The 27,062-nt window shown below is 42.4% G+C and overlaps 1 protein-coding gene and 1 long non-coding RNA gene across 2 annotated transcripts in view; one reads left to right on the forward strand and one right to left on the reverse strand.

Moving 5' to 3' along the window:
• Positions 1-1,365: 1,365 nt before the first annotated feature.
• LOC134933466 (zona pellucida sperm-binding protein 4-like) lies at positions 1,366-12,703 on the forward strand. Its single transcript, XM_063928694.1, has 12 exons — positions 1,366-1,586; positions 3,450-3,571; positions 4,157-4,253; positions 4,641-4,796; positions 8,736-8,926; positions 9,673-9,770; positions 9,846-9,973; positions 10,263-10,452; positions 10,535-10,685; positions 10,815-10,893; positions 11,379-11,495; positions 12,545-12,703. The coding sequence occupies exons 1-12, from the start codon at positions 1,403-1,405 to the stop codon at positions 12,679-12,681; spliced, it is 1,650 nt and encodes a 549-aa protein (XP_063784764.1). The 5' UTR covers positions 1,366-1,402; the 3' UTR covers positions 12,682-12,703.
• An 868-nt stretch (positions 12,704-13,571) lies between these two features.
• The window catches only part of LOC134933467 (uncharacterized), a 101,267-nt gene continuing 87,776 nt past the window's right edge, over positions 13,572-27,062 (reverse strand). The window contains exons 2-3 of the long non-coding RNA XR_010179711.1: positions 25,065-25,223; positions 13,572-13,647 (exon numbers count right to left, since the gene is read on the reverse strand). This is a non-coding gene — a long non-coding RNA (uncharacterized LOC134933467). The remainder of the gene's footprint in view (positions 13,648-25,064; positions 25,224-27,062) is intronic.

The raw sequence follows: 27,062 nt of genomic DNA on the forward strand, positions 1-27,062 counted from the left end.
ACTGTGTTACATTGCTTCACACTGATTAATGGGGATTTAATTAGTGACCCTTATTATACCCCTTTCACACCGCAGCTTTAACCCGGTAAATTGGCGATTTTTAAGCCTTCCAAAACGGTTCTAGCTGCGGTGTGAAAGGGCCACCTTGAATTTACCGTTTTCAAAATACCGGTATTTTGAAACGGTTAAAAAGCGGGGTCCTACACGGTTCAGACCCGTTTCATTGTGCAGTGTGAAAGGCTCAGAAACTGTATTTCCAAGCCACAGAATGTGATAGGCTGTCTCCATGCGTGATGTCACCAGGCAGAAGCAAGAAATAAACTGGAGGAAACACATGAGAGTGAAGGGAGCGTTTTATTATACAGAATACAGTTTAAAATGGCAAATTATAGTGATGAGGAGGTTAGGGAGCTGCTTAGGATCAGAGGGGATGAAGAAATATGGTTCCGGTATGAATGGTCGACAATGTTATGGTCGACAGTCACTAGGTCGACCACTATTGGTCGACATTGACATGGTCGACATGGACACATGGTCGACACATGAAAATGGTCGACATATGAAAAGGTCGACATGAGTTTTATAACTTTTTTTGGTGTCGTTTTTTGCGTAAAGTGACTGGGAACCCCAATTAGTGCACCGCGTCCCCTCGCATGGCTCGCTTCGCTCGCCATGCTTCGGGCATGGTGCCGTCGCTCCGCTACCGCTTCGCTCGGCACACTTTACCGTTCCAATCGTAGTCCATGTGGATCGTAAAGTATGGAAAAGTTTCCCAAAAGAAAAAAAAAGTTAAAAAACTCATGTCGACCTTTTCATGTCGACCTTTCATGTGTCGACCATTTCATGTGTCGACCATGTGTCCATGTCGACCATGTCAATGTCGACCAATAGTGGTCGACCTAATGACTGTCGACCATAACATGGTTGACCATGTGAACGGATACCAAGAAATATGTAGACAAATCACTGGGACAGTGAAGGATGCAGTAATCTACAAAAACATGGTAAAGATGCTTGAAGCTGCTGGGTTCCATCGTACGACTAGCCAAATTATTAATAATTAATTAATAATTATTAATAATGTGTGGGCCAGAAAAGTCCATTTACAATGACAACCACTGTTTTTCTATGGGTGATACGGGTTCAGTGTGAAAGGTACCAAAACGGTAATGAAATGGTAATATACTGGTTACAACATGCGATGTGAAGGGGGTTTAACTGCTCTGACCCGTTTTAAGAAACGTTTTAAAAGCAGGGTTTGCGATGTGAAAGCAGCATTAGTGGCATGCAGTGCACCTGACTCACATTAGCTCCTGGCCTATCACCTCGCTGCTCCTGCCTCATCCTCATGGTATAAAGTGCTGGCCTGTGGCTAGTAGCAGTATTGGCAGCTGCTGGAAAGATGGGCAGTTTTACAGCAGGATTGGTATTGGTAGGAGTAATCTGGATCTGCAGCTTGCAGTGTGTGATTGGTGTTGTGCAGGATTATTGGGATGATGCATCACGTCTGCAGTGTGGACCCAGACACATGAATTTTACCCTTCCCTCTGTGTTGGAGGATGCAGTTTTTGTCTTGTCAGTTATTGGTGAGTAGGTTTGTTATAGAGCTATGATGACCTAAATCAGGCATTCCCAACCGTGGTCCTCAAGACACCCCAACCGTGCAGGTTTTAGTGATATCCAGGCTGCAGCACAGCTGGTTAAGTCAAAATAACAGAGCTACTAATTAAGTCACCTGTGCTCAAGCCTGGATATCCCTAAAACATGCACTGTTGGTGTGCCTTGAGGACTGTGGTTGGGAATGCCTGACCTAATTCTTTGATATTAAAAACATGGGTTTCCCAGGTGACCTGAAGACTTCTGTGGCCAAATCTGTATCTTAAGCAATGTGATTTTGTTTCAGCATGGATGGTTACATCTAAATGACTGAGCTAAGCTTAAATAACTTGGTTTTAAGCATGGATATCCTTAAAACATGGACTGCTAGAGTTCCTTGTGTGGCAGCTTTGAGAAACTCTACACTTCAAGGTTAGTTAACAGGTCTCCTTCCTGTTGTGGAACTAAACATCCCAGCATGCCTTGCAGTGATGTGTAGTACTACAGTAGCTGGAGGGCTGCATGTTGTATACCCATGTAGTATATGTGTGGTTGTTGGGAGAGGGCAGGTAATTGCTTGGGTTATTGTTCCAAGAAACTGCGGGTGGTGGGGTTTTTTTTTTTTTTGCCTCCCCTAGGTTTGTCTGCACCTCCTGTGTACCCTGGCCTGTGGTGGCCATATTGGGTATAGTTTCCATTATGCACCAAATAGCCTTCTGCAATAGGTTATTGTAGGAAAACAGGCTTAGTGCTATTCTGGGACAAGAATATTTTGGACCTCTGCCTGTATTTTCTTGCCCACCTGGTATTTGTGAGATCATGTTTGAGCTCCTTTGCAGAGGTCTATGGGCTGGAAGTTACCTTACTGTTAAGTTAGCCTAGATATGTATGTCCTACAGTAGCCTCTTATATCTATAATTAAACTGATGGTGAAATGTGCAGTATATCTTGGAAAAAATCCCATGACTGTTTAGTGTTTTGACTTCAGACCTCTTCAGCAAAAGTTGGGACTAACTCCTTACATTAGTGATATTTGAGATAATACTGCGAACCTTGTGGGGGGGAATTTATTCTAAAGTATTTACAGTTTCTCATATAGTGTGGGGTGCCTCAAAGCTAAAAAGGCAGTCGCTCTGAAAATGCGGTATATGTAGGTTTGGCTGCATTTCTCATATGTACAAAGCTCCAGAACTGGACCCAGCAGGCAATGCCATCTCTAGTTGGCCTTGCTTAATAGAAGCCAATGTGCTACTTGTTAAAGTTAACGGAGAAGGATCCTCTCCTTTTTATTAGGCACATTCCTTTCTGTAACCTTTACTATGGTGATTGTGGGTTGGCTATCGCTGTCCCCTGCTGTCCTAGCTAAACAAGGACTCTGAAGCCATTGCCAGAGGAGGTATCTGTGGCAGATAGTTAAGCACTTTTCTTTTCTTAAGAAGGTATGAAATGTTGACTTTAGTCACACTGATCATGTAGACGTTTATGAAAGGCTGACGTGTTAGAATATCTAAGGCGTTCTGTTATTTGTCTGCAATCCCTAACTCTCACATCTGCAGTTTAAGGGTTACGTTTGTATATAATTATGAAACATTAACACCTTTTTGTATATATCTAATCTGGTGTGTACTACTCTAGAACAGGGTTTCCTGATCTCTGCCTTCAAGGCACATTAAGGCCATGTTTTAAGGCTATCCATACTTGAGCACAGGTGATATAATTAGTTCCTCAGTAATTTTGATCTGTAATCAAGCATCCTCTTAACCTAGCTGTCTAGGCATGGAAGTCTCTTGCTAGTAGGCATTCAACTCATTTGATTTAATTACTGTTTACTTTATTTTTTTTCATCCTTAAAGATGCTGCTGGAAAGTCTCATTATCTCCACACCAATCCTGCTTGTGGGACGTGGGTTGGACAGAAAGCAGATGGCTCGATGGTGGTTGGTGCAGCCTATGATGGGTGTTATACAAGAGAGGAGGTAAGGGTGTCATTTTTAAGAGCATTTCCTAGGGATAAAAAGGCTTTTGGCATTTGTAGACTTGTAAGTGCATAACGGCTAGAGTGTAATGGGTGACATGAACACAAAGCAATGGTAGAAGTCAGATAATGGTACTAGCCAAGATGTTGACTGGGGCTCTTCCAATCTGACCATGGCCAAAACATTTTTAGTCTGACTCGTGCCATTACAATCCTAACCTAGCCGGGTCCACCATGTAAGCATACATGTACTCCATCCCTTGCCACCCTAATTTGGTCACTGACCAATTAATATATTGAAGGTGGGCCATAAGGTCCTCAGGTTGCCTAGCTGGTGATCCTAACGTGCACAAAATTAATCAAGTCTATAATGCTGCAGGGTACATGCTATTAAAGAGTTGGTTCCTTGGCTATAACTAAGATAAAAGATCTAGGACTCTAATGTCTAGAACTGGATACAACAGCATTCAGTCACTGTATTTGCTTTGAGGGCATAATCATACAGCTTCATAGATGTTAGTTAGAGCTTGCTGTGCATAAAGTATAGGCTTTCAGAAGTATATGTAAAATGTGCTCTTAATCATAGGATGGCGACTATGTGATGACTATCAGCCTGGAAGAAGTTGCTCGTGATGGAAAAGCTCATTACCACAAGAAGGACCTGAAGTGCCCTATTCTCTCAGGTTACCTTTCTATATTGGTTTGCTCACAACCGGTGGTGTCCACCAGCTAAAGGGGAGATGGATAATACATTTTTCTATCAGTGTTTGGTCCTTGTCAAGAAGTTATAACACCGTTTATGAATCCAACTTTATATCTGATTTAAAGGTTGCACTATGACTGTAAAGCAGAAGTAGGTAATCTGACTTTCATGGGGTAAAGATATAATCTAAATCTTGAGATAGCTAATTTGGAGAAGTTGCCTAAGGCAACAAATTAACTAGCATCTGTCTAATATGAGCAACTGCTCCACATGATGTCTTGATGGTTTGATGGGTCTCCTCTTCGGTGTTGCAGTTCATATAAGTTGGACAACACAGCAGGCTTATGCAACATGTTTTCTTTCCTAGCTATGGATGCCCCCAGCCCAAGTGTCTGCTCTTCTGTCCAGCAATCGGACCGGTTGCCATGTGCTAATGCCTCTGTATCCCAGGCTGTCTGTGAAGGAATCGGATGCTGCTTTTCCCCAAGTGTCTCTGGATTTCCCTGTTACTATGGAGACCCATGTAAGTCTGGATATTGCAGTCAATGGTTCTTATAACTCAGATGGCTGGAAGCATGGGCTATCACTGCAAAGCTAGTGCAGCACATACTTCTGGTGACATGAACTGGCTGCTGGCCATATTATAGTAGCTAGTTCTGATATGATGCATCTGAAAACTATTTGAGGTACTAAGGGGTGGGACTGGGGGTTAAGGTAAAAATGCAGAATGCATAAATGGGAAAGTTGGCAAATAGACATTGCTCACGGTAACTAATTGGCTTAATTTTTATTTTATATTTTTTTGTTCAGCCCATACATGTCTAAACTCTAGAAGTTGCAGGAGGATTTTTTTTTTTTTTTTTTTTTGGGAGTAGTCCCTATCACCTATGGAAGAGTATATAGTTCTGCTGCATACTGCCCACTTCCAATAAGTGGTTAAGAAAGACAGGAAATAATATGGGGAATCTAAGGTCTGTATGGAGGGGGTGGGCTAAAATGATGCCCTGCCTCAGTTAGCCAATGCTCAAAGACATACTGTAGTGAGTTTAACTCTGGGCATCTAACCTAAAAAAAGATAGTGTTAATGAGCTGCCTTTATAAAGTGAACGTTTGGTGCAGAAAAACATAAAATTGCTAACATGCCATTCACCACATGCAGTGGAAAGGCTCAGGCCTTGGCCTTTATTTCAGAGTTTTGGTACTACGTCAGTGAGGCATCTTCTGCATCTCATGACGATGCAAGAACTTTTCACCCAGAGTCTAGAAGAGGTGCCATTTAAACCCACTAAGGTAGTAGAACAAACTGCATTCTGTAAAGGAACATTCCTGTGGAATGTCTAGGGGTGTCCACGTTGGCTGTGTCTGACATTTCTCACTGTCCTCATAGAGAAGCATTTCACCTCCCACTATTTATGCATATGTGGGGAGCGGTGCAAGTAATTATGGTGAGGGAATACTAGAAATCGAGTAATCGCGTGTGGAATGTGATGAGGCGAATAGGTGTGTACACTATCTGACATTGAGGCTGATGGTCATGTTTATAAGTTAGCCACCAGTGGCTGTAACTTTTTGCCCGTGATAAAGAGCCATTGTGATTCCTGAGCAAAAGACCAAAAAGCAGTCTCTTGGGTGAGGGATTTGTACCTTAATCTTGTCTGAAGGCATCTGCTCCTTGGGGTTGTTGGCCATCTAAGAACCTTCATGTTGCAAAATTTTCTGCAAGTTCACGAAATGTATTTGATAAGATTATAACATAATTAACACCCTCATTAATTATCAGGTACCCATTCCAAAACAATTGCCTTGTGGAGGCACAAACAAAGGAAGCACTCTAGCCACAAGTCAGTCCCTGAAGTCCTCTGTTTCTTAAACTTTATGTTCTCCAATATCCAACGTAAGGGTGGGAGGGCCCAAGGACAATTGCATATTGCACCAACTTTCACTTCTGCCACTACTGTGTGCCAATGTTGCACAGATGTGCTATAAACAATTAAACACGCCATGTTTATGTTCTGCTGCTCTGTCACTTGGTAACCAACAGATCTCTGCTGCCTTTACCCAATGGTTAAAACCATACTGCAAGCTGAGGTGGCCAAAATTGACTAAAAATGAATGTTATTGAGGTTAATGACACTCTAAGAATAAAAGGCCAAATTAAGTGATGTGATTTTTTTTTTTTTTTTTTGTCTATTTAAAAAAGAAAAAATCCAATCGCAGTGGTTCTGGAAATCCAAAGCCAGACAACAAATTGGAGCCAAATCTAGCAAAAAATGGTCTGGCGCACATCTCTGCTTTCTGACAGTGGATGCTATATCATGCTGCAGCATCAAGGGACAACTGCAGTTACTACTTATAGCAGGAGTTTTCAACATCTGGAGCTATTCATTCCAGCATGCCCTGTCACAATGTTAGCAGGACACTATGGCTGGGATGCATAGTTCCAGTACTGGATACCCCTTCCTTAGAGTATTGGTAGTCTAATGGACCATACACACTGAGATTTGGGCTATGTCCGACTCTCACTATGCGTCAGGGGCTAGGTCGACAGTCAGTATCACAAGCACACTCATTATGTGCTTGCAATACTGACTAGGTGTGATTTTGGATAAGTGTCAATTTTCTCTCTTCTAGAGACTGTGCAGGCAAGTAAATTTTGACTATCTAATCTTGCGATGGCAACCGTGCCTCAAATCGGGATCGCAAGGTGACTTTCACTTTGTGATCTGCACTAACTTTTCTTACGATTTTGACTGTAGTCAAAATCGTAAGAAAATATCTGTGTACACACCATAAGGGGGAATTCTATTTAGCTGTGAAATGCCTAAGCCGTTCAAGTGCCCATTAAACATTACCAGCAATAATTCTCCATAGGTTTATCAATTTCTTTTCTCCACTTCCAATCCTGAGTGGTTGGAAAATACCAATTTTAAGGTGAAAATGTTGTGGCTTGGTTCCAAAATCCTGGGACCCCACCCCACAAATGGCTAATTGGGTCAGTTGAAGTTTTTGGCTGCATAATGCCATTTTTGGGGGTCAAAGTGTAAAATTATGGCAAATCAGGGTGCTTTGTGTGGGACTAGTGTAAAGGCCCCCATCCACTAGTCCGATTTGGGCAGTTTTCTTCAGATTTCGACACATCTGACCGTCATATCTGAAGAAAAGTGTCACATCGGATGGCTCTTCCGATCCGATGCGCACTCCCGTGTCAGATATATCTGAACTACAGATCTCTGAGGCTGCCCCAACTATTTATCTGAATCTGAAGAAAACAGGTGCACATCGGATTGTTTTTTTTACTTCAGATGTATCTGATCAGATTCATCTGAAGCGTCACTTGACTGGCATCTCCCTGACCACTCCCGCCCACCAAGAGGGGGAACTGCGGCAGCAGCAGCATCAGATCAATCGCATGTAGCATGTGTGCATCAGATATATCTGATGCGATCTGGCACATGATATATCGCATCAGATATATCTGAAGTGAATGTAATTAAAATTAAAGCCAGGGTCTGATCCAATTCCCGGGACGCTCCCGGGAGAGTTCAAGAGAAATCTGATGCTATCTGCAGTTCAGACAAGTCTGAGTAGTGGATGGCCACCTTTAGGCTTGCAGTGGGGGGTGGGTGTGTATTATCAGGTTTCCAAATACACTTTGTCTCAAAGTTGTTTTGAAAGTGGCATGATGACCTAAATATACCCATTTTTTTATGTACCCTTGTTATTTGTGGACTTATTTTGCTTAAATGGTGGATTATTTTTTTGTTTTTATTAAAGTGGGTCAATGGCTGTGATATGCATTTTTCAAAGGAGTACCATATATATATATATATATATATATATATATATATACATGTGTTTTTTTTGTTTAGACTTCTAAATTCCTATATCGGTTTAGGATTTTTTTGGTAGGCACATGCAGACTTCCCCATTCTTATCTGCACTTCTCTGTGGCGCTGCCTGCAAGAATTAAAGTGCAATTCCAGTTTTTGTGCAATTGGATAAGGCAGCGTCCATACCTGCAAAAGCCACCTTTTGCGCAGTAGCAGCATGAAGTTTGATCATGGTAATTTAGCATGTTTTCATGGCTAATGAAATTCCCTCATAAGTGTTCTAATTGCTAAGGCTTGGCACAGTGCACTACTGCAGTGACTATTGGTTATCTAGCAGAGGTTGCTTGGCGAGCAAGCACAGTGCCCTCCAAACAACCTCTGCTAGATAACCAGTAGTCACTGGCTGCAGTACATTAATGTTCCGTCCCCCTTCTCAGAAGAACAGATCACGGTTGCATTATGCAGGAGCTTATAATGCTGCAATGAAACAAAGCTTTTGGTCCTGTAATTGCCAGATAGGAATGTAAACCTCCAGCAATATAATGGTTTCTTACCATTGTGAGGGGGTTCAGTGACTAGCTTTAAGAAAAGCAGTTGGTTAAACAACTTTACATTTGACTATGCCCATACAGTGACTGCACAGTGTACAGATGATTACAACATGGTGGTTGCCATATCCACTGACCTGACCAATCCATCCTTAATCATGAATTCCATCAATGTGTTTGGCCTGGACTCTACCTCCTGCCCTGCTCTGAGTGTTTCTCAGTCTACGTCATTTAAGGAGTTCCAGTTTCCTCTGTCCTGTGGTGGTGCCCAACAGGTGAGGCAAACTACTACAGTATAAACCTCTCATTTACAAATATAATGTGTAAACAGTTCTACAACAGATCTGTCATGTACAACCATAATATGGGGGGGGGGGGGGGGGGGGGCGGTGCAGGTGCACACTATGTACTAAACACTGCACATCAGAATTAAAATAAACTCTGAACTATAAAAGTAAATCTGAGGTTCTTGGCACAAGTTTTGCCAAAAAATATGGACTCTCAAATGGTGACAAGTAACCTCATCTGGTGGGTCCCTAACACTAAGGTTGAAGTCCAGTGTTGGGGACCCACCAGATGAAGTCACCATTAGTGGGCCCATATTAGCATAAAATTATGCTAAACCCTCAAATTGCTGTTATATTGTACAGTTTATTACAAATATTCCAAATCGCAGCACTTAGACTGCCTCTGCAGTATGGTATACCCGCTACCAAATTCTTAAGGGTATGCTGTACCAGAGCATACTTGCACCACTGGTGGCTCTCTCCATTAGAGTGTGGAGAGGCACACCCCATGTGCACACATGCCTGCCAGCCAATCTGTTCCTAATTGTCATGTTACAGGTTGTCTGAAAAATGATAGGAGCTGGTTGGCACCTTATCTCAATCAATCATCTGTACATGTTTACTAAGTACCTGAGAAAGCAGAGCTATGTTCTGACATCATTATGCTTTTCTTTTCAAAAATACTAGCTTTCTGTGGTAACTTACAGCCTGTGGGGTTCTTTGTATCCCAACAGTTCAGTGACCAAACTATCATATATGAATATACCTTTGTGGCAACAAAAGATGTTCAGACATGGCAGACATCATCCATCACAAGGGACAGTACAATGAAGTAAGTAGTCTATACTTCAGTGAGTGACTCTAGCACATGTAAGGGCCTCCCCTCACTCTACTTTACTCTATGTAGGCTGACTGTCCGCTGCATCTACTCCCTGACTGGGGTTGTCCCGTTGCAAGTTGAGGTGATTACCCTGCCTCCACCCCTTCCTGTGTCCACCTCAGGACCTCTGCTCCTGGAGATGAGGATAGCGCAAGGTAACAACTTGGTAGGGTACTACCTACTCCACTCCAGCATGGAACACAAGAACCTTCCAATCATCTGTAACTTGAAAACAAGGGTTAGAAGTGGTCACTGATGCATATCAGCACACTTAGTGCTGAGAATAAAGTTGACCAAAATATTTGAAGCTAAAAGCCTCCTGTAGCTGTACAATGGTTCCAGTTCAGTAGACAATGCTCCTTTACCAACCAATCAACTCCTAGCTCTTTTCTACAAGAAAAGCCTGCTTTGACTTAATTACATCAGACATGTTTTATCTTGCAGATGGGCAGTACAGTTCCTATTATGCTGATGGGGACTTTCCTGTAGTCAAAGTGCTCAGAGATCCAGTCTTCCTGGAGGTTAGAATTCTACAGAGAACTGATCCAAACCTGGTTCTGGTCTTAAACAACTGTTGGGCCACCCAGTCACTCCTGCCTACTGACAGTACACAATGGCCAGTCTTGTTCAATGGGTAAGAACATTAGTGCTTCAAAGAAACTGCATGGTCATTATTGTGTGCTCATCTTGGTTATTGGTGGCATTATGTATCACAGATGCCCTTTTGTTGGAGACAACTACCTTACTCAGCTGGTGGCTGTTGGAGCTGCCTCCCAGAACATACCTTTCCCAACCTACTACCAGCGCTTTGCCATCAGCACCTTCACATTTGTGGATCAGAGCACCCAGATGGCTCTCAATGGACTGGTAAGCCAATAAGATATCCTACCTTGTGTCAACTCTTGGTCTACCATGCTTGGTAGATGACCCATGGTGGCTGTAGCTCTGTCCTCAAACCCAGTATCTGCTAAGTTTCTTTATCTTATGGCCCTACAGGTTTACTTTCATTGCAGCGCCTCAGTGTGTGTCCGATCTGCTACAGATTCGTGTGTAGTGAATTGTGTTTCTAGGAGAAGTGAGTAATGGAATGTTATATATAGTTTTGTTTTTTTTCTCCCTTTTGCTATACACCATAGGGCCACCTCTCCAGGAGGTGTGGTGGCTACTTGGTCCAGAGGTGAGGGTCTGCTATGTTGTCACCACTGAGGCATCTGATCTCAAAAGAACAGAAGAGACCTCTCCTAGCATTTTGGTGCAGACTGCTATTGAACAGGGACTTGGGAGGTGACCTTATAGCTAGGACCCTATCCAAACCTTGCCATGGGGCCTGGTCATGCACTGTGCTGCCCCTGATAAATTGCAACATTCTATTATAATTACGCCCCCCCCCCCCCCCCCCCTCCTCCAAAGGCCAATGCACTTAATTCATGGGATTTTGGAATAAACCAGGTATGTTACTCCAGTTCTACACAGTATAGCACCTTCTGGGTAAGTAATAAGTAGGGACCTTGTCAAATGTATTTGCTTCTATACCACAAATTAATATGGACTCCTTTGCAGAGAGGATGGCTGATTCAGAGACTCCTGAAGAGACCTTGACAACTGTCACTTCCAGTGGACCAGTTCTATTTAATGCTGATGAGATGGAAAGGAGCCAGGACTTCAGCAGAGAACAAGGTACTGTGTCATTTTGTGAGCCTAAAATGCAGTTTGACACTTCGACAGATGTGTTCATATCCTTAGTGTGCTAAACAGCCCAGTTTTTGCATGCCATGGACTTAAACAATACAGTATATGGTTCTTATTCATATCCCTAAACAGCAAAAGTACAATGCATGGGTACCCCGAGCACAGAAGCTCACATTCCATGTAGCTTCTAATCCACTTGAGCGCTAACCTGACTAAAGGCAAATGACTGGTCTGATAAGTGACCTGTACAATGTGTGGCTAATCTGTAACCTTATACTGACTATTTACAACAAATACTAATCTGAAGTACCTAGGACACAATGGGAACTTGTATGCAGCTATGATGTAAACAAGATGCATGAAATTCATCACCTCTGGAGCATCTAAGTTGTTCCTGGTGACTTGCCATAAGATGTAAAAATGCTAAGTATACAGTATGAGAACTTGTCTATATAGTAATGGGCTCAGATGTGAAACTGAATGCGTAGCATCACTAACCATGAGTTGTAAAATTGCCATAACTACTTCATTTGGCGCCTAAAGGAAAGTAGTTGGGTTTTAGGTGTGCGACCTGAAGCTTGGCACGTGTCAGTCCAACTACCATGGCCATAATCTTTAGTTTAAATAAAGATGACTAATTTGTATCAAATATTCATTTAATATTCAGTGTAAAATTTTAATTCCACTGTGTGGCCCAGGCTTGATGTACTATCGCATGTACTATTTGACTAGTACACTACAGTCAAAGGTGCAGTCTTGAGGAGTAGTGTAACTAGCTTGCTCCTAGGGCCTGGTAGTGAGGGGGTAAAACTTGGTGTGTCCTAAACTAGAATACCACATAAACAGCTGTCCAGTATCTTATACATTAAAAAGCAAACCATATCCTACATTAACAAAATATTTGCAAATTGGTAATATTTGCTCCTAAATGAGGACTCAAGTCTCAGACTTATGTGCCAAGACAGTCATCTAGCACACAAATGATTGTTGTATAATGCATTCATTTTGAAGGATTAATAAGTCTTTTCTTCCAACAGTTGCGCTTGGTTCCAGTTCAGTCCTGACTTGGCTAAGAGGAGCTGCCGCAGTGGGTGTGATCCTTGCAGTTACAGTTGTGGCTGTTCTTCTGTATAGAAGACAACATGGAGATGTGATGTCTGCTGTATATGCTTGATTAAAATTAACTTTAAGTCTTATGTGGCCTTGGTTGCTGTAATGGATCTATATTGTGTCAGATCCTGTTTCGAAAACCTTCATTCTAAATGACCTAACTAGACAAAATGGGTACATACTTTAAGTGGAGGATCTTGTCTTCTGGGGGGGACACTGCAGTTATCCATGATGTGCCTCTGACAGCTGAAGGTGCTCAATTGTAAGTTCACTAAGGTTATTTGGGCTGATAGGTAGCAAGGATTCCTTACTGGAAAGTGCACAGATAAACATTGTGTAGAATTTAGTTTGTCATTAGTGTTGAAAGGTAAAACATTGGTTCCCAAATGTGGTACTCAAGGCACCCCATGTGTTAGGGATAGCCCTGCTTAAGCACCAATGGTATAATCAAACTGACAGAGGTTCTAATTAAATCACCTGTGCTTGGGTATGAATATCCCTAAAACCTGGACTGTTTGGGTGCATTTTAGGATGGTATTGGTAACGCCTACATTTTACCCTTCACCAACACTAACTTCAATTAAATTTTTCCACAATATGTGTATTGCTAACAACGTCTCAGGATGGCATGTTCAGGAAGGTGTGGTACCCAGTGTAGCTATTATGAGCCAGATTTGAGTGTCCTCTCCCCTTTTTTTTTTTTTTTTTTTTGTCCTTGCATTTTGTAAGGGCACACAAACTCTATGGTGTCCCCCTGATCTGTTTATCTTCAACTTGTTTGATCGAGGGATATTTTCTGGTTAGAAGACTATTGCATACAGACTATTCGGGTAGGTGATCCCAGTAGGCATGAGCCCTGTGAACATAATTAGCTCTATCCTCATCCCTCCATTCCTTAACTTGCAGTGGTTACTTAGAGCTCTGATTCTAGGTCACAGAAGCTGTGACAGTGGGCACTCCTTACTGCTACTTACCTCTAAAGTACCCCTGTTTACTGGTCCATGGCAAGCTGTATTTTTTTTTTCTTTTCCTGTGAGTTGCAAAAATAGAGGTGTGATGACAATCTATAAATCAGTGTCTACATTTACAGACAAGTGCTGAATCTAAAAAAATTCACACTACAGTTAAAATGCTCTTACAGGGAGCCCTGCGATAACAATGTTGTCTGGAGATAGTGTTAAGCAGGGGTTCCCCTGCTATGACAGGCAGAGCTGGCACCTGTGATCAACTTTGGTCTAAATGGACCACACACTGAAAAAGCAAAAACAAATGCTAAACACTTCCTGCACTCGGGTGGCTGATCACGGAGTCTCTCCTCTGGGCAGCTGGGATCCTGGTCTGTGACTCTGGTCAGCTGTGTAGTAGTAAACTGGCGTCTCTCTTTATGGCATATGAGATGCTGGTTTATAGCACAGTTGACTACAAGCTCTGTTCCTGCATGCAGTAACTGATACATCATTGCAATATATTTACCACAATGCGGTCTTGGTGTATGTGTGTGTGTGTGTGTGTGTGTGTGTGTGTGTGTGTGTGTGTGTGTGTGTGTGTATATATATATATATATATATATATATATATATATATATACACACACAATCACACCCTGTATATAATTTTTTTTTTTTCACAACCCATCCACATGTGATGTGTATTGTGATAAGTGGTTTTTAGACCTGCCAAACACTCTCCTAGGAAGCAAACATTTTCTTTCTAGTCACTGTTGGCAGTCTCAGACCTGAGAACTTGATTCGCACAGTCACCTCCTTTAGGCATAAGCTCTCTTGGGTAGACACTTCATGGGTTTTTTTTGGTAGTTCACAGAAAACAAGATCTGCAAACTCGATATAATACCTTTTTTAGGAGATTTTTTTCTTTTTTTTTTTTTTTTTTTTTTTTTTCTTTGAACTCCTGCTGTGACTGGGTAATGACGCAATGGGGGTCATTCTGAGTTGATTGTTAGCTGTGCTGCAAAAAAAGCACTTCTGCGCATGTGGCGCAATGTAATCTTACTGTTGGCTGATGTATTTTTACACAAGGTCTAGCGAAGCTTTTCAGTTGCGATGCTGGCCGCAGAGTGACAGGAAGTGGGTGTTTCTGGGTGTCAACTGGCCATTTTTAGGGAGTGTTTGAAAAAAAAACGCAAGCGTGGCTGGCTGAGCACAGGGCGTGCGTGATGTCAAAACAGGAACTGAACAGTCTGAAGTGATCGCAAGTGCTGAGTAGGTCTGAAGCTGCACAAAATTATTTTGTCGCCGCTGTGCGATTCTTTCGTTGGCACTTCTGGTAAGCTAAAATACACCCCCAGTGGGAGGTGGCATAGCGTTTGCATGACTGCTAAATTCAGCTAGCGAACAACTCTGAATGACCCCCTATATATCCAGCATAACAAGCCTGTGTTTGCTCTATAGACGATTACTCTGTCTCTGGGTTTTAAGAATTTTATTTGTAGTGTCCCGTAGCCTGTATCCAAGCAAAAGTCATCCACTGATTTTGGATTCGGCTTATAAATTTTTGTCTTGCATACATAGCCAGATTAAGAGGGGGATGCAGGGCATACAGTTCCCCAGGCCCCCCGGCCAGAGCACACTGACATCACTAGCTTTCCCTTTTAAGCAGCAGCAGAACCAGCAGCCAGAATGCCAGCAGGACAGTATGGAGTGCAGGCAGAGACACAGGATTATCATGTTTTATGAGCTACCAAAAGAGCCTTCTGACCAGAGGAGAGATAGGAGGGTGGAGAGATCTCTAAGTGACACAGAGATACCAGCTTCTTCTCCTTCCGCCTGGGTGTCTGAGTCCTGTGTGAACTGTTATGCAATTAAACCATTTGGGTCTAGAGATAGACACACACACAGAGTCCTCCTGAGTCCTGACCCAGTGTGTAAGTAGTACAGAGGCTGCTGATATTCTTGCATGTGACAAGATAAATTATTTTATTTGTCTGTGTATTTAAAGGTTAAGTTTTCTTTGTTCCACTACAAGAAAAGTTTATCAAGTAGTTATCTTTCAATTAGGTGGAGCTATAAACAGTACACAGCCATTATTAAACTATTAGTAAAAACTAAAATACACCATTGGTTTAAATTTCATATACACAATCTGTACCTCCCACCATGACCCATTCCAGGAGGGACACAATGCTCTCTACCTGGACTTCCTTCTTAATTTATGATTGTAATCGCCTGTGATGAAACACCTTTCTTATCAATGAAATAGTTCAACATAGGTGACGTTAATCATATATTAAAACGGAAGTCCAGGTAGAGAGCATTCTGTCCCTCCTGGAATGGGACATGTTGGGAGGTATGCACAATTTAATATACATTCCCCACCTTCCATCAGGGCCCCCCTGTTTTAAGTGCCCCGGGCACCCCCAAGGCTTAATCCGGCCCTGCTTGCATATGCTTTATGCCGAAAGACTTAGATGATAGATGCTTGGCTTACTTTGAGCCCATACCTCTAGTGGTGGTTTATCTTTTACAGCACCTAGTTGTGCAAGGTTCATTAACTGGTAGAAACTACTTATGCCCCAAAACACTTCTCTTGGTCTCTATTACTTTAGAATAGTCTAATGTTACTCAACAATTGTGCTGTGCAATTGACATGCCCACTGCTATCATTATGTGCTGCCATCTCAGCAATAGTTAGCTGACACTCAATGCCATATTTCTTCAGGAAAGCAGCCACACTTATGTCTGTGTTCACAACACTTTTGGATTTGATGAAGTAAATATGTAATTTGCACAAAGACATTGATGAATGTCAGGAAATATTGATATACAGTCAGTGTTGGACTGGGGCATGAAGGGCCCACCGGGGGAATGCAGCTATAGGGGCCCATACTTAGGGGTGTGGCCAGCCTCCACAGAGGCTTGAAATACACAATAGTTCAGTTCAGTGTAATGCAACATATCTACCATGTATAATACGTACAGTCTGGAACCTGATCCCTAGAGGAAGGAGCGGGCCCTCAGACAGTGGGGCCTACTGGTGGTTTCCCTGGTACCCATGTGGGCCAGACCGACCCTGTATACAGTACACCAATCAATTGTCTGTACACATGTATTAACAAATGCTCTGGTTCCTGACTTTGAGAAGGGACAGCGGGCTTGCTCTCAGTTATTACGGTCACCACCCCATCAAGGAGTTTCTGGACACGATCATACACCAGGTGCCCTAGGCTACTGTGCCACAGATCCATAGGCTTAAATCACAGACCATCATTGCACAACACTTTGTGTCTAGGATCTATAGTTGTTTGTACTCTGTTGCAATGGTGATCCCATGCTGCGTCTTTGAATGCAGCACTCTGATCTGCATTGGTAGTAGGCAAGAATGTTGTAGCATCACTGCTGCATCCAAACAGGGCCATAACTAAAGTGCGTACAATGCTCCGCGCATTTGCCCTGTGTGCACACCGGCCGCATCTACCTCTGAGTTCCTGCCTATGAATGCACCACTGCCCACCAGTGGCGTGCGGTGAGGTCAGTGGCTGGTGAGGCACTACAGCCATAATGTTTGCCGAATCCTGCTGATGACCCCTACCACCGCAGAGCCAATGCCCGCTACTGCCCCTGCACCGATGCCTACTGCCAATGGCTTACAAACTTGCCCACCATCAACTGACCCAGTCCTCCGCCACTAATTTGCATCTCAGTCCGATGCTGCCACTGCCCGCCTGCTCATCATACTTGTGATATACTGTACATTTTTTATAGAAAAAATTATAATAATTAATGTTTGGGAGTGGGAGGAGGACATGAAAGCAATTTTGTTGTCCAGGCCTTCCATTGGTCAAATTATGCTGCACAGTAGCGCCACTCAGACAAATTACGCCAGGCAGAGCTTCCTTTTACACATTACGGCAGGTACAGCCTCCTATTACACATTACGGCAGGTAGAGATCCCTTTTTAAACATTACTGCAGACAGCATCCCCCTTTTTACACATTGCGGCAGACAGCGTCCCCCTTTTTACACATTACGGCGGACAGATTCCCCTTTTTTTTTTTTTTTTTTTTTTTACACATTATGGCGGACAGATTCCCCTTTTTTTTTTTTTTACACATTACGGCGGACAGCGTCCCATTTCTTACACATTACGGCAGCCAGCGTCCCCTTTTTACACATTATGGTGGACAGCGTCCCCTTTTTACACACTACGGCAGACAGATTCCCCATTTTTACACACGGCAGCCTGTGTCCCCTTTTTACACATAACGGCAGGTTATAGGGTGTACTGTAGTGTAGTATAGTATAGTATAGTGTAGTGTACTGTAGTGCAGCCACTTACATGATTTCTTCTTCCGGCGCTGCTGCAGGCTCCTGACCCGGCGCTCCCTCAGTCTGTACACTGTGACTGCCCCGCAGGCCAAGAGGAGCTGGGGGGGGGGGAGGCGCTGGAGATCAGCTCAGCAGTCAACACGGGGGCCAGCCAGGAGAGAAGTCAGACTGTTGAGCACAGGGGGGGACCAACACAGAGGGCCGGGGCTGAGAAAACGGGAGCTGGGGGGTCGTGCGGGAGCGCAGCACACAGAAGCTCCCGCTTGTCGGATCTTGGTCCTGCAAAAGCGGCTGTGAGCAGCGGGGACATGCGGCCAATCGGAATGGGGGCATCTGGCTCTCTGCCCGTCCGTCCCAGCCCACCCCCTGCCGCTGTCCAATGATTGACAGGGGTGTGCCTTCATGTGGGCTGAAGGCACAGCCCCTGTCAATGAGGCAACTGTGCTGGTGCCGCTTTCCATTCATTTTTCAATGGGCTTTTGCAGCCCGTGACTTGGCTCCGCCCCCTGCCCGCCCCCCTTTTCAGACACTTTATCATTGTCACTGGGAGGCAGCGCTCTCACTGCCTCCCATAGAGATTTAGCTGGATTGTCAGGTAAAGATTATTAAAATAATACAAAGTAGAATGTGTTATTTGTATCTTCTTTATATTATTTTAATCATTATGACAGGGGAGGCACTGCCTCACCTGACTGCACGTCCCTGCTGCCCACTGTACTATAATAGTGGTGCACCCGGCTCCTACTCTGCAGGATACACACAACTGGTCTTCAGGGACTGGGAGAGATGTCATACCAGGGACTGCTGCTGGGCACAGGTGCTGTTCCGTAACTAGTTGCTGCTGGGCACAATGAAGGGTAGGCAACAGCATAGCTGCTTTGTTGGGGGGAGGGGGGGGGGGTGTTCGGGAGTAATGATGACAATGAGGAACAGGGAAGTGGAGGCTCTCTACTGTAGCATAACATGTATATGGGGCTCTAATGTGGCATAACATGTATAAGTAATTCTGTGTGGTGTAGTGTGAATTGGTACTATTCTGTGGCCAAGAACCCACGCCCCAATATTTTTGGCCCTATATGGTGTGGGGTCTGCGCAAAGGCAAGACCTGTTTTGCACATATGCAGAATTGCTTTAGAGATATCACTTGCAGAATCCTCTCACCTGCAGTACAATTGACAGGCTGCAGCTTTTGGGGGTGGAGCAAGGGTAGAACCCGGCGGTGTTGGATGCCGATTTACTGGACCCAGGTGTCTGGAGCCGATGGCCAGTTTGCATAAACTTCAGCTTACGCAAGTTGACTGGTGCTTAAAAACATGCCTGTATCCTCAGACCCTCACTTGAATCTCGCAAATGCAGGATGAGTTTACCTCCTACAGACATCTCCTGCTGCAGTTTACTGACACAGACACAGCTGGTTCCTTGGCCCAGTTTATGCCTCAGGTTTATCCTCTTCATATACTGCCATGGCCCTTTCAACTTCATCAGGATTTGGATTCTAACCTGGATTATTATTATCCTCCACAGCTTTTCCCGTATCATTTTCATCTCCATAGCAAACTTCTATGTGGTGGTTTTCTTTGAACCTCTGAGTTTAGAGAAAGACATGCTTTCAGGTGCACTGCATCTTTCTGTTTGTGTTCTTCACACTTGGGGTCACGTTATACTGTATATAGCCTTATGGGATGGTAGTATGAATGAGGTGCATAGCAGATGTGAAAGTGATGGTTAGCCTACACAGACAAATTCTTAACAAGGGCAATGGGTTTATTTGGTACTACAGCAGGTGCAGGGTAACCGTAGTGGTTAATACACAGTAGTAACAGACTGGAGCAAGAAGGATGTGCTGGGTTTCTATTGTACCTGGGGCAGTATGCACAATCAGGGTGTCCACTTACTGAGGGGCTAATAGGTTGCCTGGGAAATGATTGTGTAGCAAAGACTGTCAATCCTTGTAGCTGTTGGGAACGTGAGGTGCATCTGCATACATAGGATGCCAAAGGTTAAGAGGGCATTTGGCAGGACAGACCTGCTGAGAGCTAGCTCCCAGCTACTAGACAGAGACAATGTAGTGCTGCTACTCTCTCAATAATTTCAAGTGGCCTGGGAGGGATGTGTAAATGTGGCCAACATGTTAATGAGAAATGTGCTCAAGATGGCCACCGAAGAGGCACAACTGTGCTTGCTTGGAGGAATAGGACTTGCGTATATGCAAACCCTGGTACAATTTGGGAACTGCTCTAAAGATCACCACAGACACTGCCTGAATGGTCAAATGCTTCTAAGATGCATGCAATACTGCAAATTTCGTAAAATTGTAACTGCGGCAATATATTACCGAAATTATATTGTATTGAACAATCATTTAAAAAAAACAGAGCCCTGGGGTGTTTTAGAGACTACTTTAATAAATGCGGGAGGGAAAGAGGCTTTACAATGTTGGGCAGTGGTTGCTCTAGCTGAAATTAAAATATGTGCATGTATGTAGCAGTCAGCATTAGGGATCGCTAAGGGGTACCAGCGAAGCTAAGGTAGGGTTAGGAGACAGATATATTCAATACGTCAGATATAAGGGCATATACCACATCCCAGAAGGGGTGTAGGACATTTATAATTTGCATACTATAAAATTATACACAGCAGCTGATTGGTTGCCATGGGCAACTTCTCCACTTTTATCACTGCTTAGTACATGTCCCCCTTAGAAAGCAGAGAAGTGACAGCTAGAATATCGGTTGTCTCGTTCAACTGTTCCACTTTTTCGCTACAAGGGGCGGATATACTAAGCCTTGGCGAGTGATAAGTGGAGAGCGATACAGTATCAGTCAGCTCTTAGCTGTCAGTTTTCAAACACAACCGGTAACGTGGCAGTTATGAACTGATTGGCTGGTACTTTATCACTCTCCAAGGCTTGATACGTCTAGTCCTATTGCGCATAGGCAAGTGTTGAGTAGAGATACAGATCTGTCATTGGTAAGCAATGCAGAACACTCTGCCCTACGGTTTTTACCTACCTGACTTCCACCTCCACAAGATAAGGGGAGTTACTCTTAGTCACCAGCAGCCCTTGGCAAGAAGAGTCCAAGCCAACCACATTGACCGAGTCCAGGATTAGTGATGGCACAGTCAGATCTTTAGACACCGCAACCACCATGTAGTTGTCAAAAAAACAAATGAGGTTGAGCTCCCAGCGCTGAATCTCACAATAGAAATAAAGTGCTTTAGTGTTTAAACGTTTATAATATATTACAATCTCCGTAGTAACAATAACTTCAGGTGGTTCCCAGCAAACAAAAGTGTCTTTCTCTCGCCTTATGAACTGACACTTACTTTTGAACCACTTGTAGCATTCATCAAAAGTTATCTTTAAAGTTTCTCCGTTGTTTTCAACTATGTTTCTACCGTGGAGACCCAACTCGTTACACCAGTGGTAATATAGACACCATACAGGAATGGAAAATCGAGACAATTCCCAACAGGAATTTTAATGTATTTAAAACACCATTTGATTAAAAAGTAACAAACTGTATAAAAAGTAACAGACTTTGTTAAAATGTGACAACGAACAGGGGAGATCGTACCCGCTCCTGGGTGAGTTTGTGCGCTCCAGCTGAGAATGTCTGGAATGTCTCTGTGTGGCAACAGTCTCAGACATATGAGCTGACAGTGTTCTCCTTGCGTCCCGTCCAAATCCAAGTCCTGCAACGTCAATGCATTTTGGGGATCCGCTCCCTTGCTCAAGAGCTGTTGCAGGTAAATCGGTCTTCCATATAAATACCCAATCCTGGTCTCTGGTTGAATAATGATCCACAGGTGTCTCATCAATCACACCATTCCATTCATACACATTAAGTCTGTTTTTATATTCAAAACATAGGTATCTACTGAAAATACCCTCATACGTATTCCTAAATTAGTATATGCATAACACATAATATACAGAAAATTCTACGTACTATGCTATGCATTATTTTGCGAAAAATGCTGCCAAACTTTAAAATAAACCAAGATCTATATACAACTAGTAAATATATTGATACAGATGCGCGATTGCGCTTTATGACATAAATACACACTGCCAACCTATATCATATCCCTAAATGAACTGTCATTCAATGTTATATAAATTTTTTTAAAAAATCCATACAATCATTCATTCAATCGCCATGATAGAGAAGTCGGGGAAGAAAGAGAAAAAAAGAACATGTGTCAATTTAACCATTAGAGATACTTATAGAAACCATTTGGTCTCAAAATCTTTATTTAACCCATCAGGCATCAATGTTTTAACCTCAAAGATGATCTGTCACCCTTCCAGATAAATATAATGTCATGTACCGGCTATATAGCACCAGGCTTGCACCAGCTTGTAGGTCCTCCCACACAGCCGTCTCCAATGCACCATAAATAGATTGGCGTAACTGGGTGCCATCCTGGTGCCCATCGCCGTGCCATTGCACTGTAGGTAAAAGTCGCCATTATACCAAAAAAAGTTATTCCTCAAAATCATGGAAATGCCTGGTGCTATTTAGCCGGTACATAGATGACATTATATTTATCTGGAAGGGTGACAGATCATCTTTGGATCTTTTTTTATCAACGGTTAAATAATAATAACCGTAATATACAACTCACCTTCCAGATTAGTGATGTAAGTGTATAGTTTTTGGATTTGACAATATATGTACATGAGGGCCAACTTCACACTAAAAATTATAATAAACCCACTTATTGCAACTCTTACATTAATTTTGAAAGTAATCATCATATGAATTGGATTACTAGTATACAGTCAATTTCAGAGGCTACGCCATAATTGTATGGACATAGAAACATTTGATACCTAAGCAGTGGGAATGCGACAGCAGTTTATAGACAAGGGGTACAATAAACATCAAGTAGACCATGTAATTGATAAGTGTAGAAAAATGAATAGGCCAAATATACTTAAAGCTAAAATGCCTATTAGGGAAAGTAAACGTAATATCCCCTTTATCACTCAGTATACCAACCAACATAAAGAATTAGAACAAATTATTAAAAAACGTTGGGGAGTTCTATATGCGGACCCTTGTTTAAAGGAATTCATTTCTGGGACCCCATGTTTTGTATATAAAAGGTCTGATAATCTATAGGACCTCTTAGTAAACAGTGTTACATCTAAACCTAAGAGAGATATTCGTGCCTTAGCATAGGGGTTTCAGAGATGTGGAGATTGCCCTATGTGTAAAGTGTGTAAGATCGATAGAAAATTACAGAAATTACCTCCAATAATACAGGAAAGAAAATGCCTATAAGAGAATGTATTACATGCCACAGTAAATACACAGTATATATTTTAGAATGCCAATGTGGCAAACAGTATATTGGACGTACAATACGTCCATTAAAAGAAAGACTAGCAGAGCATGTGAGAAATATTAAGCGGGTTTATGAAGACCATAATGTCTCCATGCATTTTAAGAATATACATAATTGCAACCCAAAGTTTATCAAATTTTTTGCTGGTATTAAAAAAGTTGATCCCAATTGGAGAACGAATGATAGGGCAGATAGATTAGCTAAACGTGAGATGAGAACCATCTTTGAGGTTAAAACATTGATGCCTGAAGGGTTAAATAAAGATTTTGAGACCAAATGGTTTCTAAAATTTCTCTAATGGTTAAATTGACACGTTCTTTTTTTTACTCTTTCTTCACCGACTTCTCTATCATGGCGTTTGAATGAATGATTGTATGGATTTTTTACAACATTTATATAACATTGAATGACAGTTCATTTAGGGATATGATATAGGTTGGCAGTGTGTATTTATGTCATAAAGCGCAATCGCGCATTTGTATCAATATATTTACTGGTTGTATATAGATCTTGGTTTATTTTAAAGTTTGGCAGCATTTTTTCGCAAAATAATGCATAGCATAGTACGTAGAATGTTCTGTATATTATGTGTTGTGCATATACTAATTTAGGTATACGTATGAGGGTATTTTCAGTAGATCCCTATGTTTTGAATATAAAAACAGACTTAATGTGTATGAATGGAATGGTGTGATTGATGAGACACCTGTAGATCATTATTCAACCAATCAGAGACCAGGATTGGGTATTTATATGGAAAACCGATTTACCTGCAACAGATCTTGAGAAAGGGGGCAGATCCCCGAAACGGTTTGACGTTGCAGGACTTGGATTTGGACGGGACACAAGGAGAACACTGTCAGCTCGTATGTCTGAGACTGTTGCCAGAACAGCACGCTGAGACATTCCGGACATTTTCAGCTGGAGCGCACAGCCTCACCCAGGAGCAGGTGCGATCTCCTTTGTCCGTTGTCACATTTTAACAAAGTCTGTTACTTTTTATACAGTTTGTTACTTTTTAATCAAATGGTGTTTTAAATACATTAAAATCCCTGTTGGGAATTGTCTCGATTTTCCATTCCTGTACGGTGTCTATATTACCACTGGTGTGACGAGTTGGGTCTCCACGGTAGAAGCATAATTGAAAGAAACCAGAGGAACTTTAACAATAACTTTTGATGAATGCTACAAGTGGTTCAAAAGTAAGTGTCAGTTCATAAGGAGAGAGAAAGACACTTTTATTTGCTGGGAACCACCTGAAGTTATTGTTACTATGGAAATTGTAATATATTATAAAGGTTTAAACACTAAAGCACTTTATTTCTATTGTAAGATTCAGCGCTGGGAGCTCAACCTCATTTGTTTTTTTGTATATGTGGTTAATTGGTGCAGGTGTACACACCACGAGGGAGGGACCAGCTGCTGATCTAAAGGCGCGGTGAAAGAGGATACTTTTTTGTATAGACCATGTAGTTGTCACTTGTGTACTGTGTAGTCACTGTAGGGAACAGACGGCTGCTTATCAACATAGGCATAAGGCTCAAATTGCAACCAATTAACCCAGGACCAAGTCACGAGTCAGACATAGAATCCTTTAGGCGCTGTATTATGCAGACAATATACTTCTGATCTTAGAGACCATTAGGCTTTAGCCTTCTCTATCCCATGGTCTATGACAGCCATGAGAAGATAACCCGGGAGGGTCACAGCCACAAGGTTGAGAATTATCATTTAGACATAGCCGTGCTTTTACACATAGTTCTCCCAAAGTCACCAACTTTAGGTATGACAAGCAAACAGTACTTACATTTGTTACCATAGTAACAGGGCATTGTAGAGTCAGTTGCGGAATAGCAGCATCCAACTTCCTCACAGAGGTCTCCTGATACAGGCCCATTTGCACAGGATAGCCGGTCTGCTTGCACAACAGTAGAACACACACTTGGGCTGGGAGCATCCATGGCTACTGTATGGACAAGAAGACACATTAGTCTACTTTTCTTAGCCTTGGAAGCAGAACCTAGGTTTAGGTATTGCTTACTGTCATTGTATAACCTTTAATCAGCTTGTTACAGCACAGTTTAACACTAGATTTAGATATTTTTGTGGATGGTCCAATAGTTTGACAGTACATCCTCACCAGGAACCAGTGTTCAGCTTCCTCTTTGTTACCCTATAAGAGTACATTCTCAGGAAATTCCTCCCACAAAATGGCTGCCTCCATGGTAGTCAACAGGCAAGGATCATAATAAAGACTGCTGCCAATTGTAGTGTGTAATATGCTGCTATTCAATTTTGGTTCATTCTGTGTTGATCAGTATATCTCAATAGTAAATCTTTATAATATACGTTTAATACAAGATAAATTGAATAATCTACCATTCTAAGGAAAAGCCAAATGGGCAACACAAAGTTAATGGTACAACTCATATGGAGGGCATCACGTAGTCTCCATCTTGTCAATACAAAGGTACAAAACAGTCTCTCTGCATACACTGACACAAGTGCTCAGTTATTATTTAGTAATGGAGTTACTTAGTGTAGGGAGCGTAGCTTGTAGCAGAGTAGCCTGTGGTCTTTGTTCCTTTAATCCAGAATACATGAGTCCCAAAAAAGGAGGGTTTGCATATACAGTATAACAGTTAGGGAACCAAGCCGCAGATTTTAGGAGGCCACATGTCTTCTCAAGCATTAGGTTGTAGAAATCTTTCCAGTCATATATTTGGTTTAGGGCTTTCAAAATAGGTTTGATGTTTATTTGGTCATGATGGTTCTGGAAATCTGAAGGAACCAAGGGGGAAGTTTATCTCCAATCATAGATACATATTGTCCCTTCCCCCCACCCTGTACCTGAACAAATGTACTGTCAAAGTCAGAAAAATATCTCTATGCACACTACCATATTTGCACCTCACACAGGTCCGTGCTGCGCATGCGTACGCTCTCCCGTACGTGTGCATACTCACAGTCGCGGGCACCCGCAGGCGCATGGTATGCGTATTTACGGTAGAGTTTATGCGATCGTAGCGTGCGACTCAATCATTACATATTTTCACTAATAATGTATTTTGTAGATCATGGTCCCTTTGATAGATTCTGAAAGTTTGGTTAATATAGAATGTTTATGAACAGAGGAATCCCTCTTTGTTTGATACGAAGGGTCAGACAGGAGTAATACAGTGGTGTTTAGTATCCATCGGAAGAATATTTAATTAGAAATATTCCGGTGTTGGTTTGAAACAGATCAATCGCTCGTGCGAATAGTTATGGACATAAGAAGTTTATGAACATTTACTTTATTTGCACTTTATTACCCATGCGGCGGGAAACCCAGTTTCCCTCCCACCTGAGCAGTTGGAAATAGTCACAGCCCACCTGTATGAATCAACCTATGACCTTTTGTTATAATGCGAAGCCGAATTCCTGTGTCCAATGAACAATGAGATTGTAGGGACCATTGAATTGTATTGTGTGTGGGGCATAAATAGGCAGGCCGACCGTATCCAGTTCACTCTCTCTTCAACGGTTCTCATTACTGATAATCGGGAGCTGGATATCGAGGCGCATGCGATCGTTTCCCTTTGTGCGTAAGTTTTCTCCGCAATCATATTGTCTTGATGTTATTGTGAGCCATCTCTCTCTCTCCTTTCTCTTTCTCTCGTATTTTCCCTTAATAGTATTGTATTGTATTTCCTGTATAGTTATCTGGTTAGTTGGTTTATGTTATATTGTAGTGTATGCTTTGTACTGTGATTCTTTTTGCAAGTATAATAGTCATAATACATATAATAGGTTTCGGACCCTA

Source organism: Pseudophryne corroboree, chromosome 6, assembly GCF_028390025.1.
Source record: "Pseudophryne corroboree isolate aPseCor3 chromosome 6, aPseCor3.hap2, whole genome shotgun sequence".
Classification (NCBI taxonomy): domain Eukaryota; kingdom Metazoa; phylum Chordata; class Amphibia; order Anura; family Myobatrachidae; genus Pseudophryne; species Pseudophryne corroboree.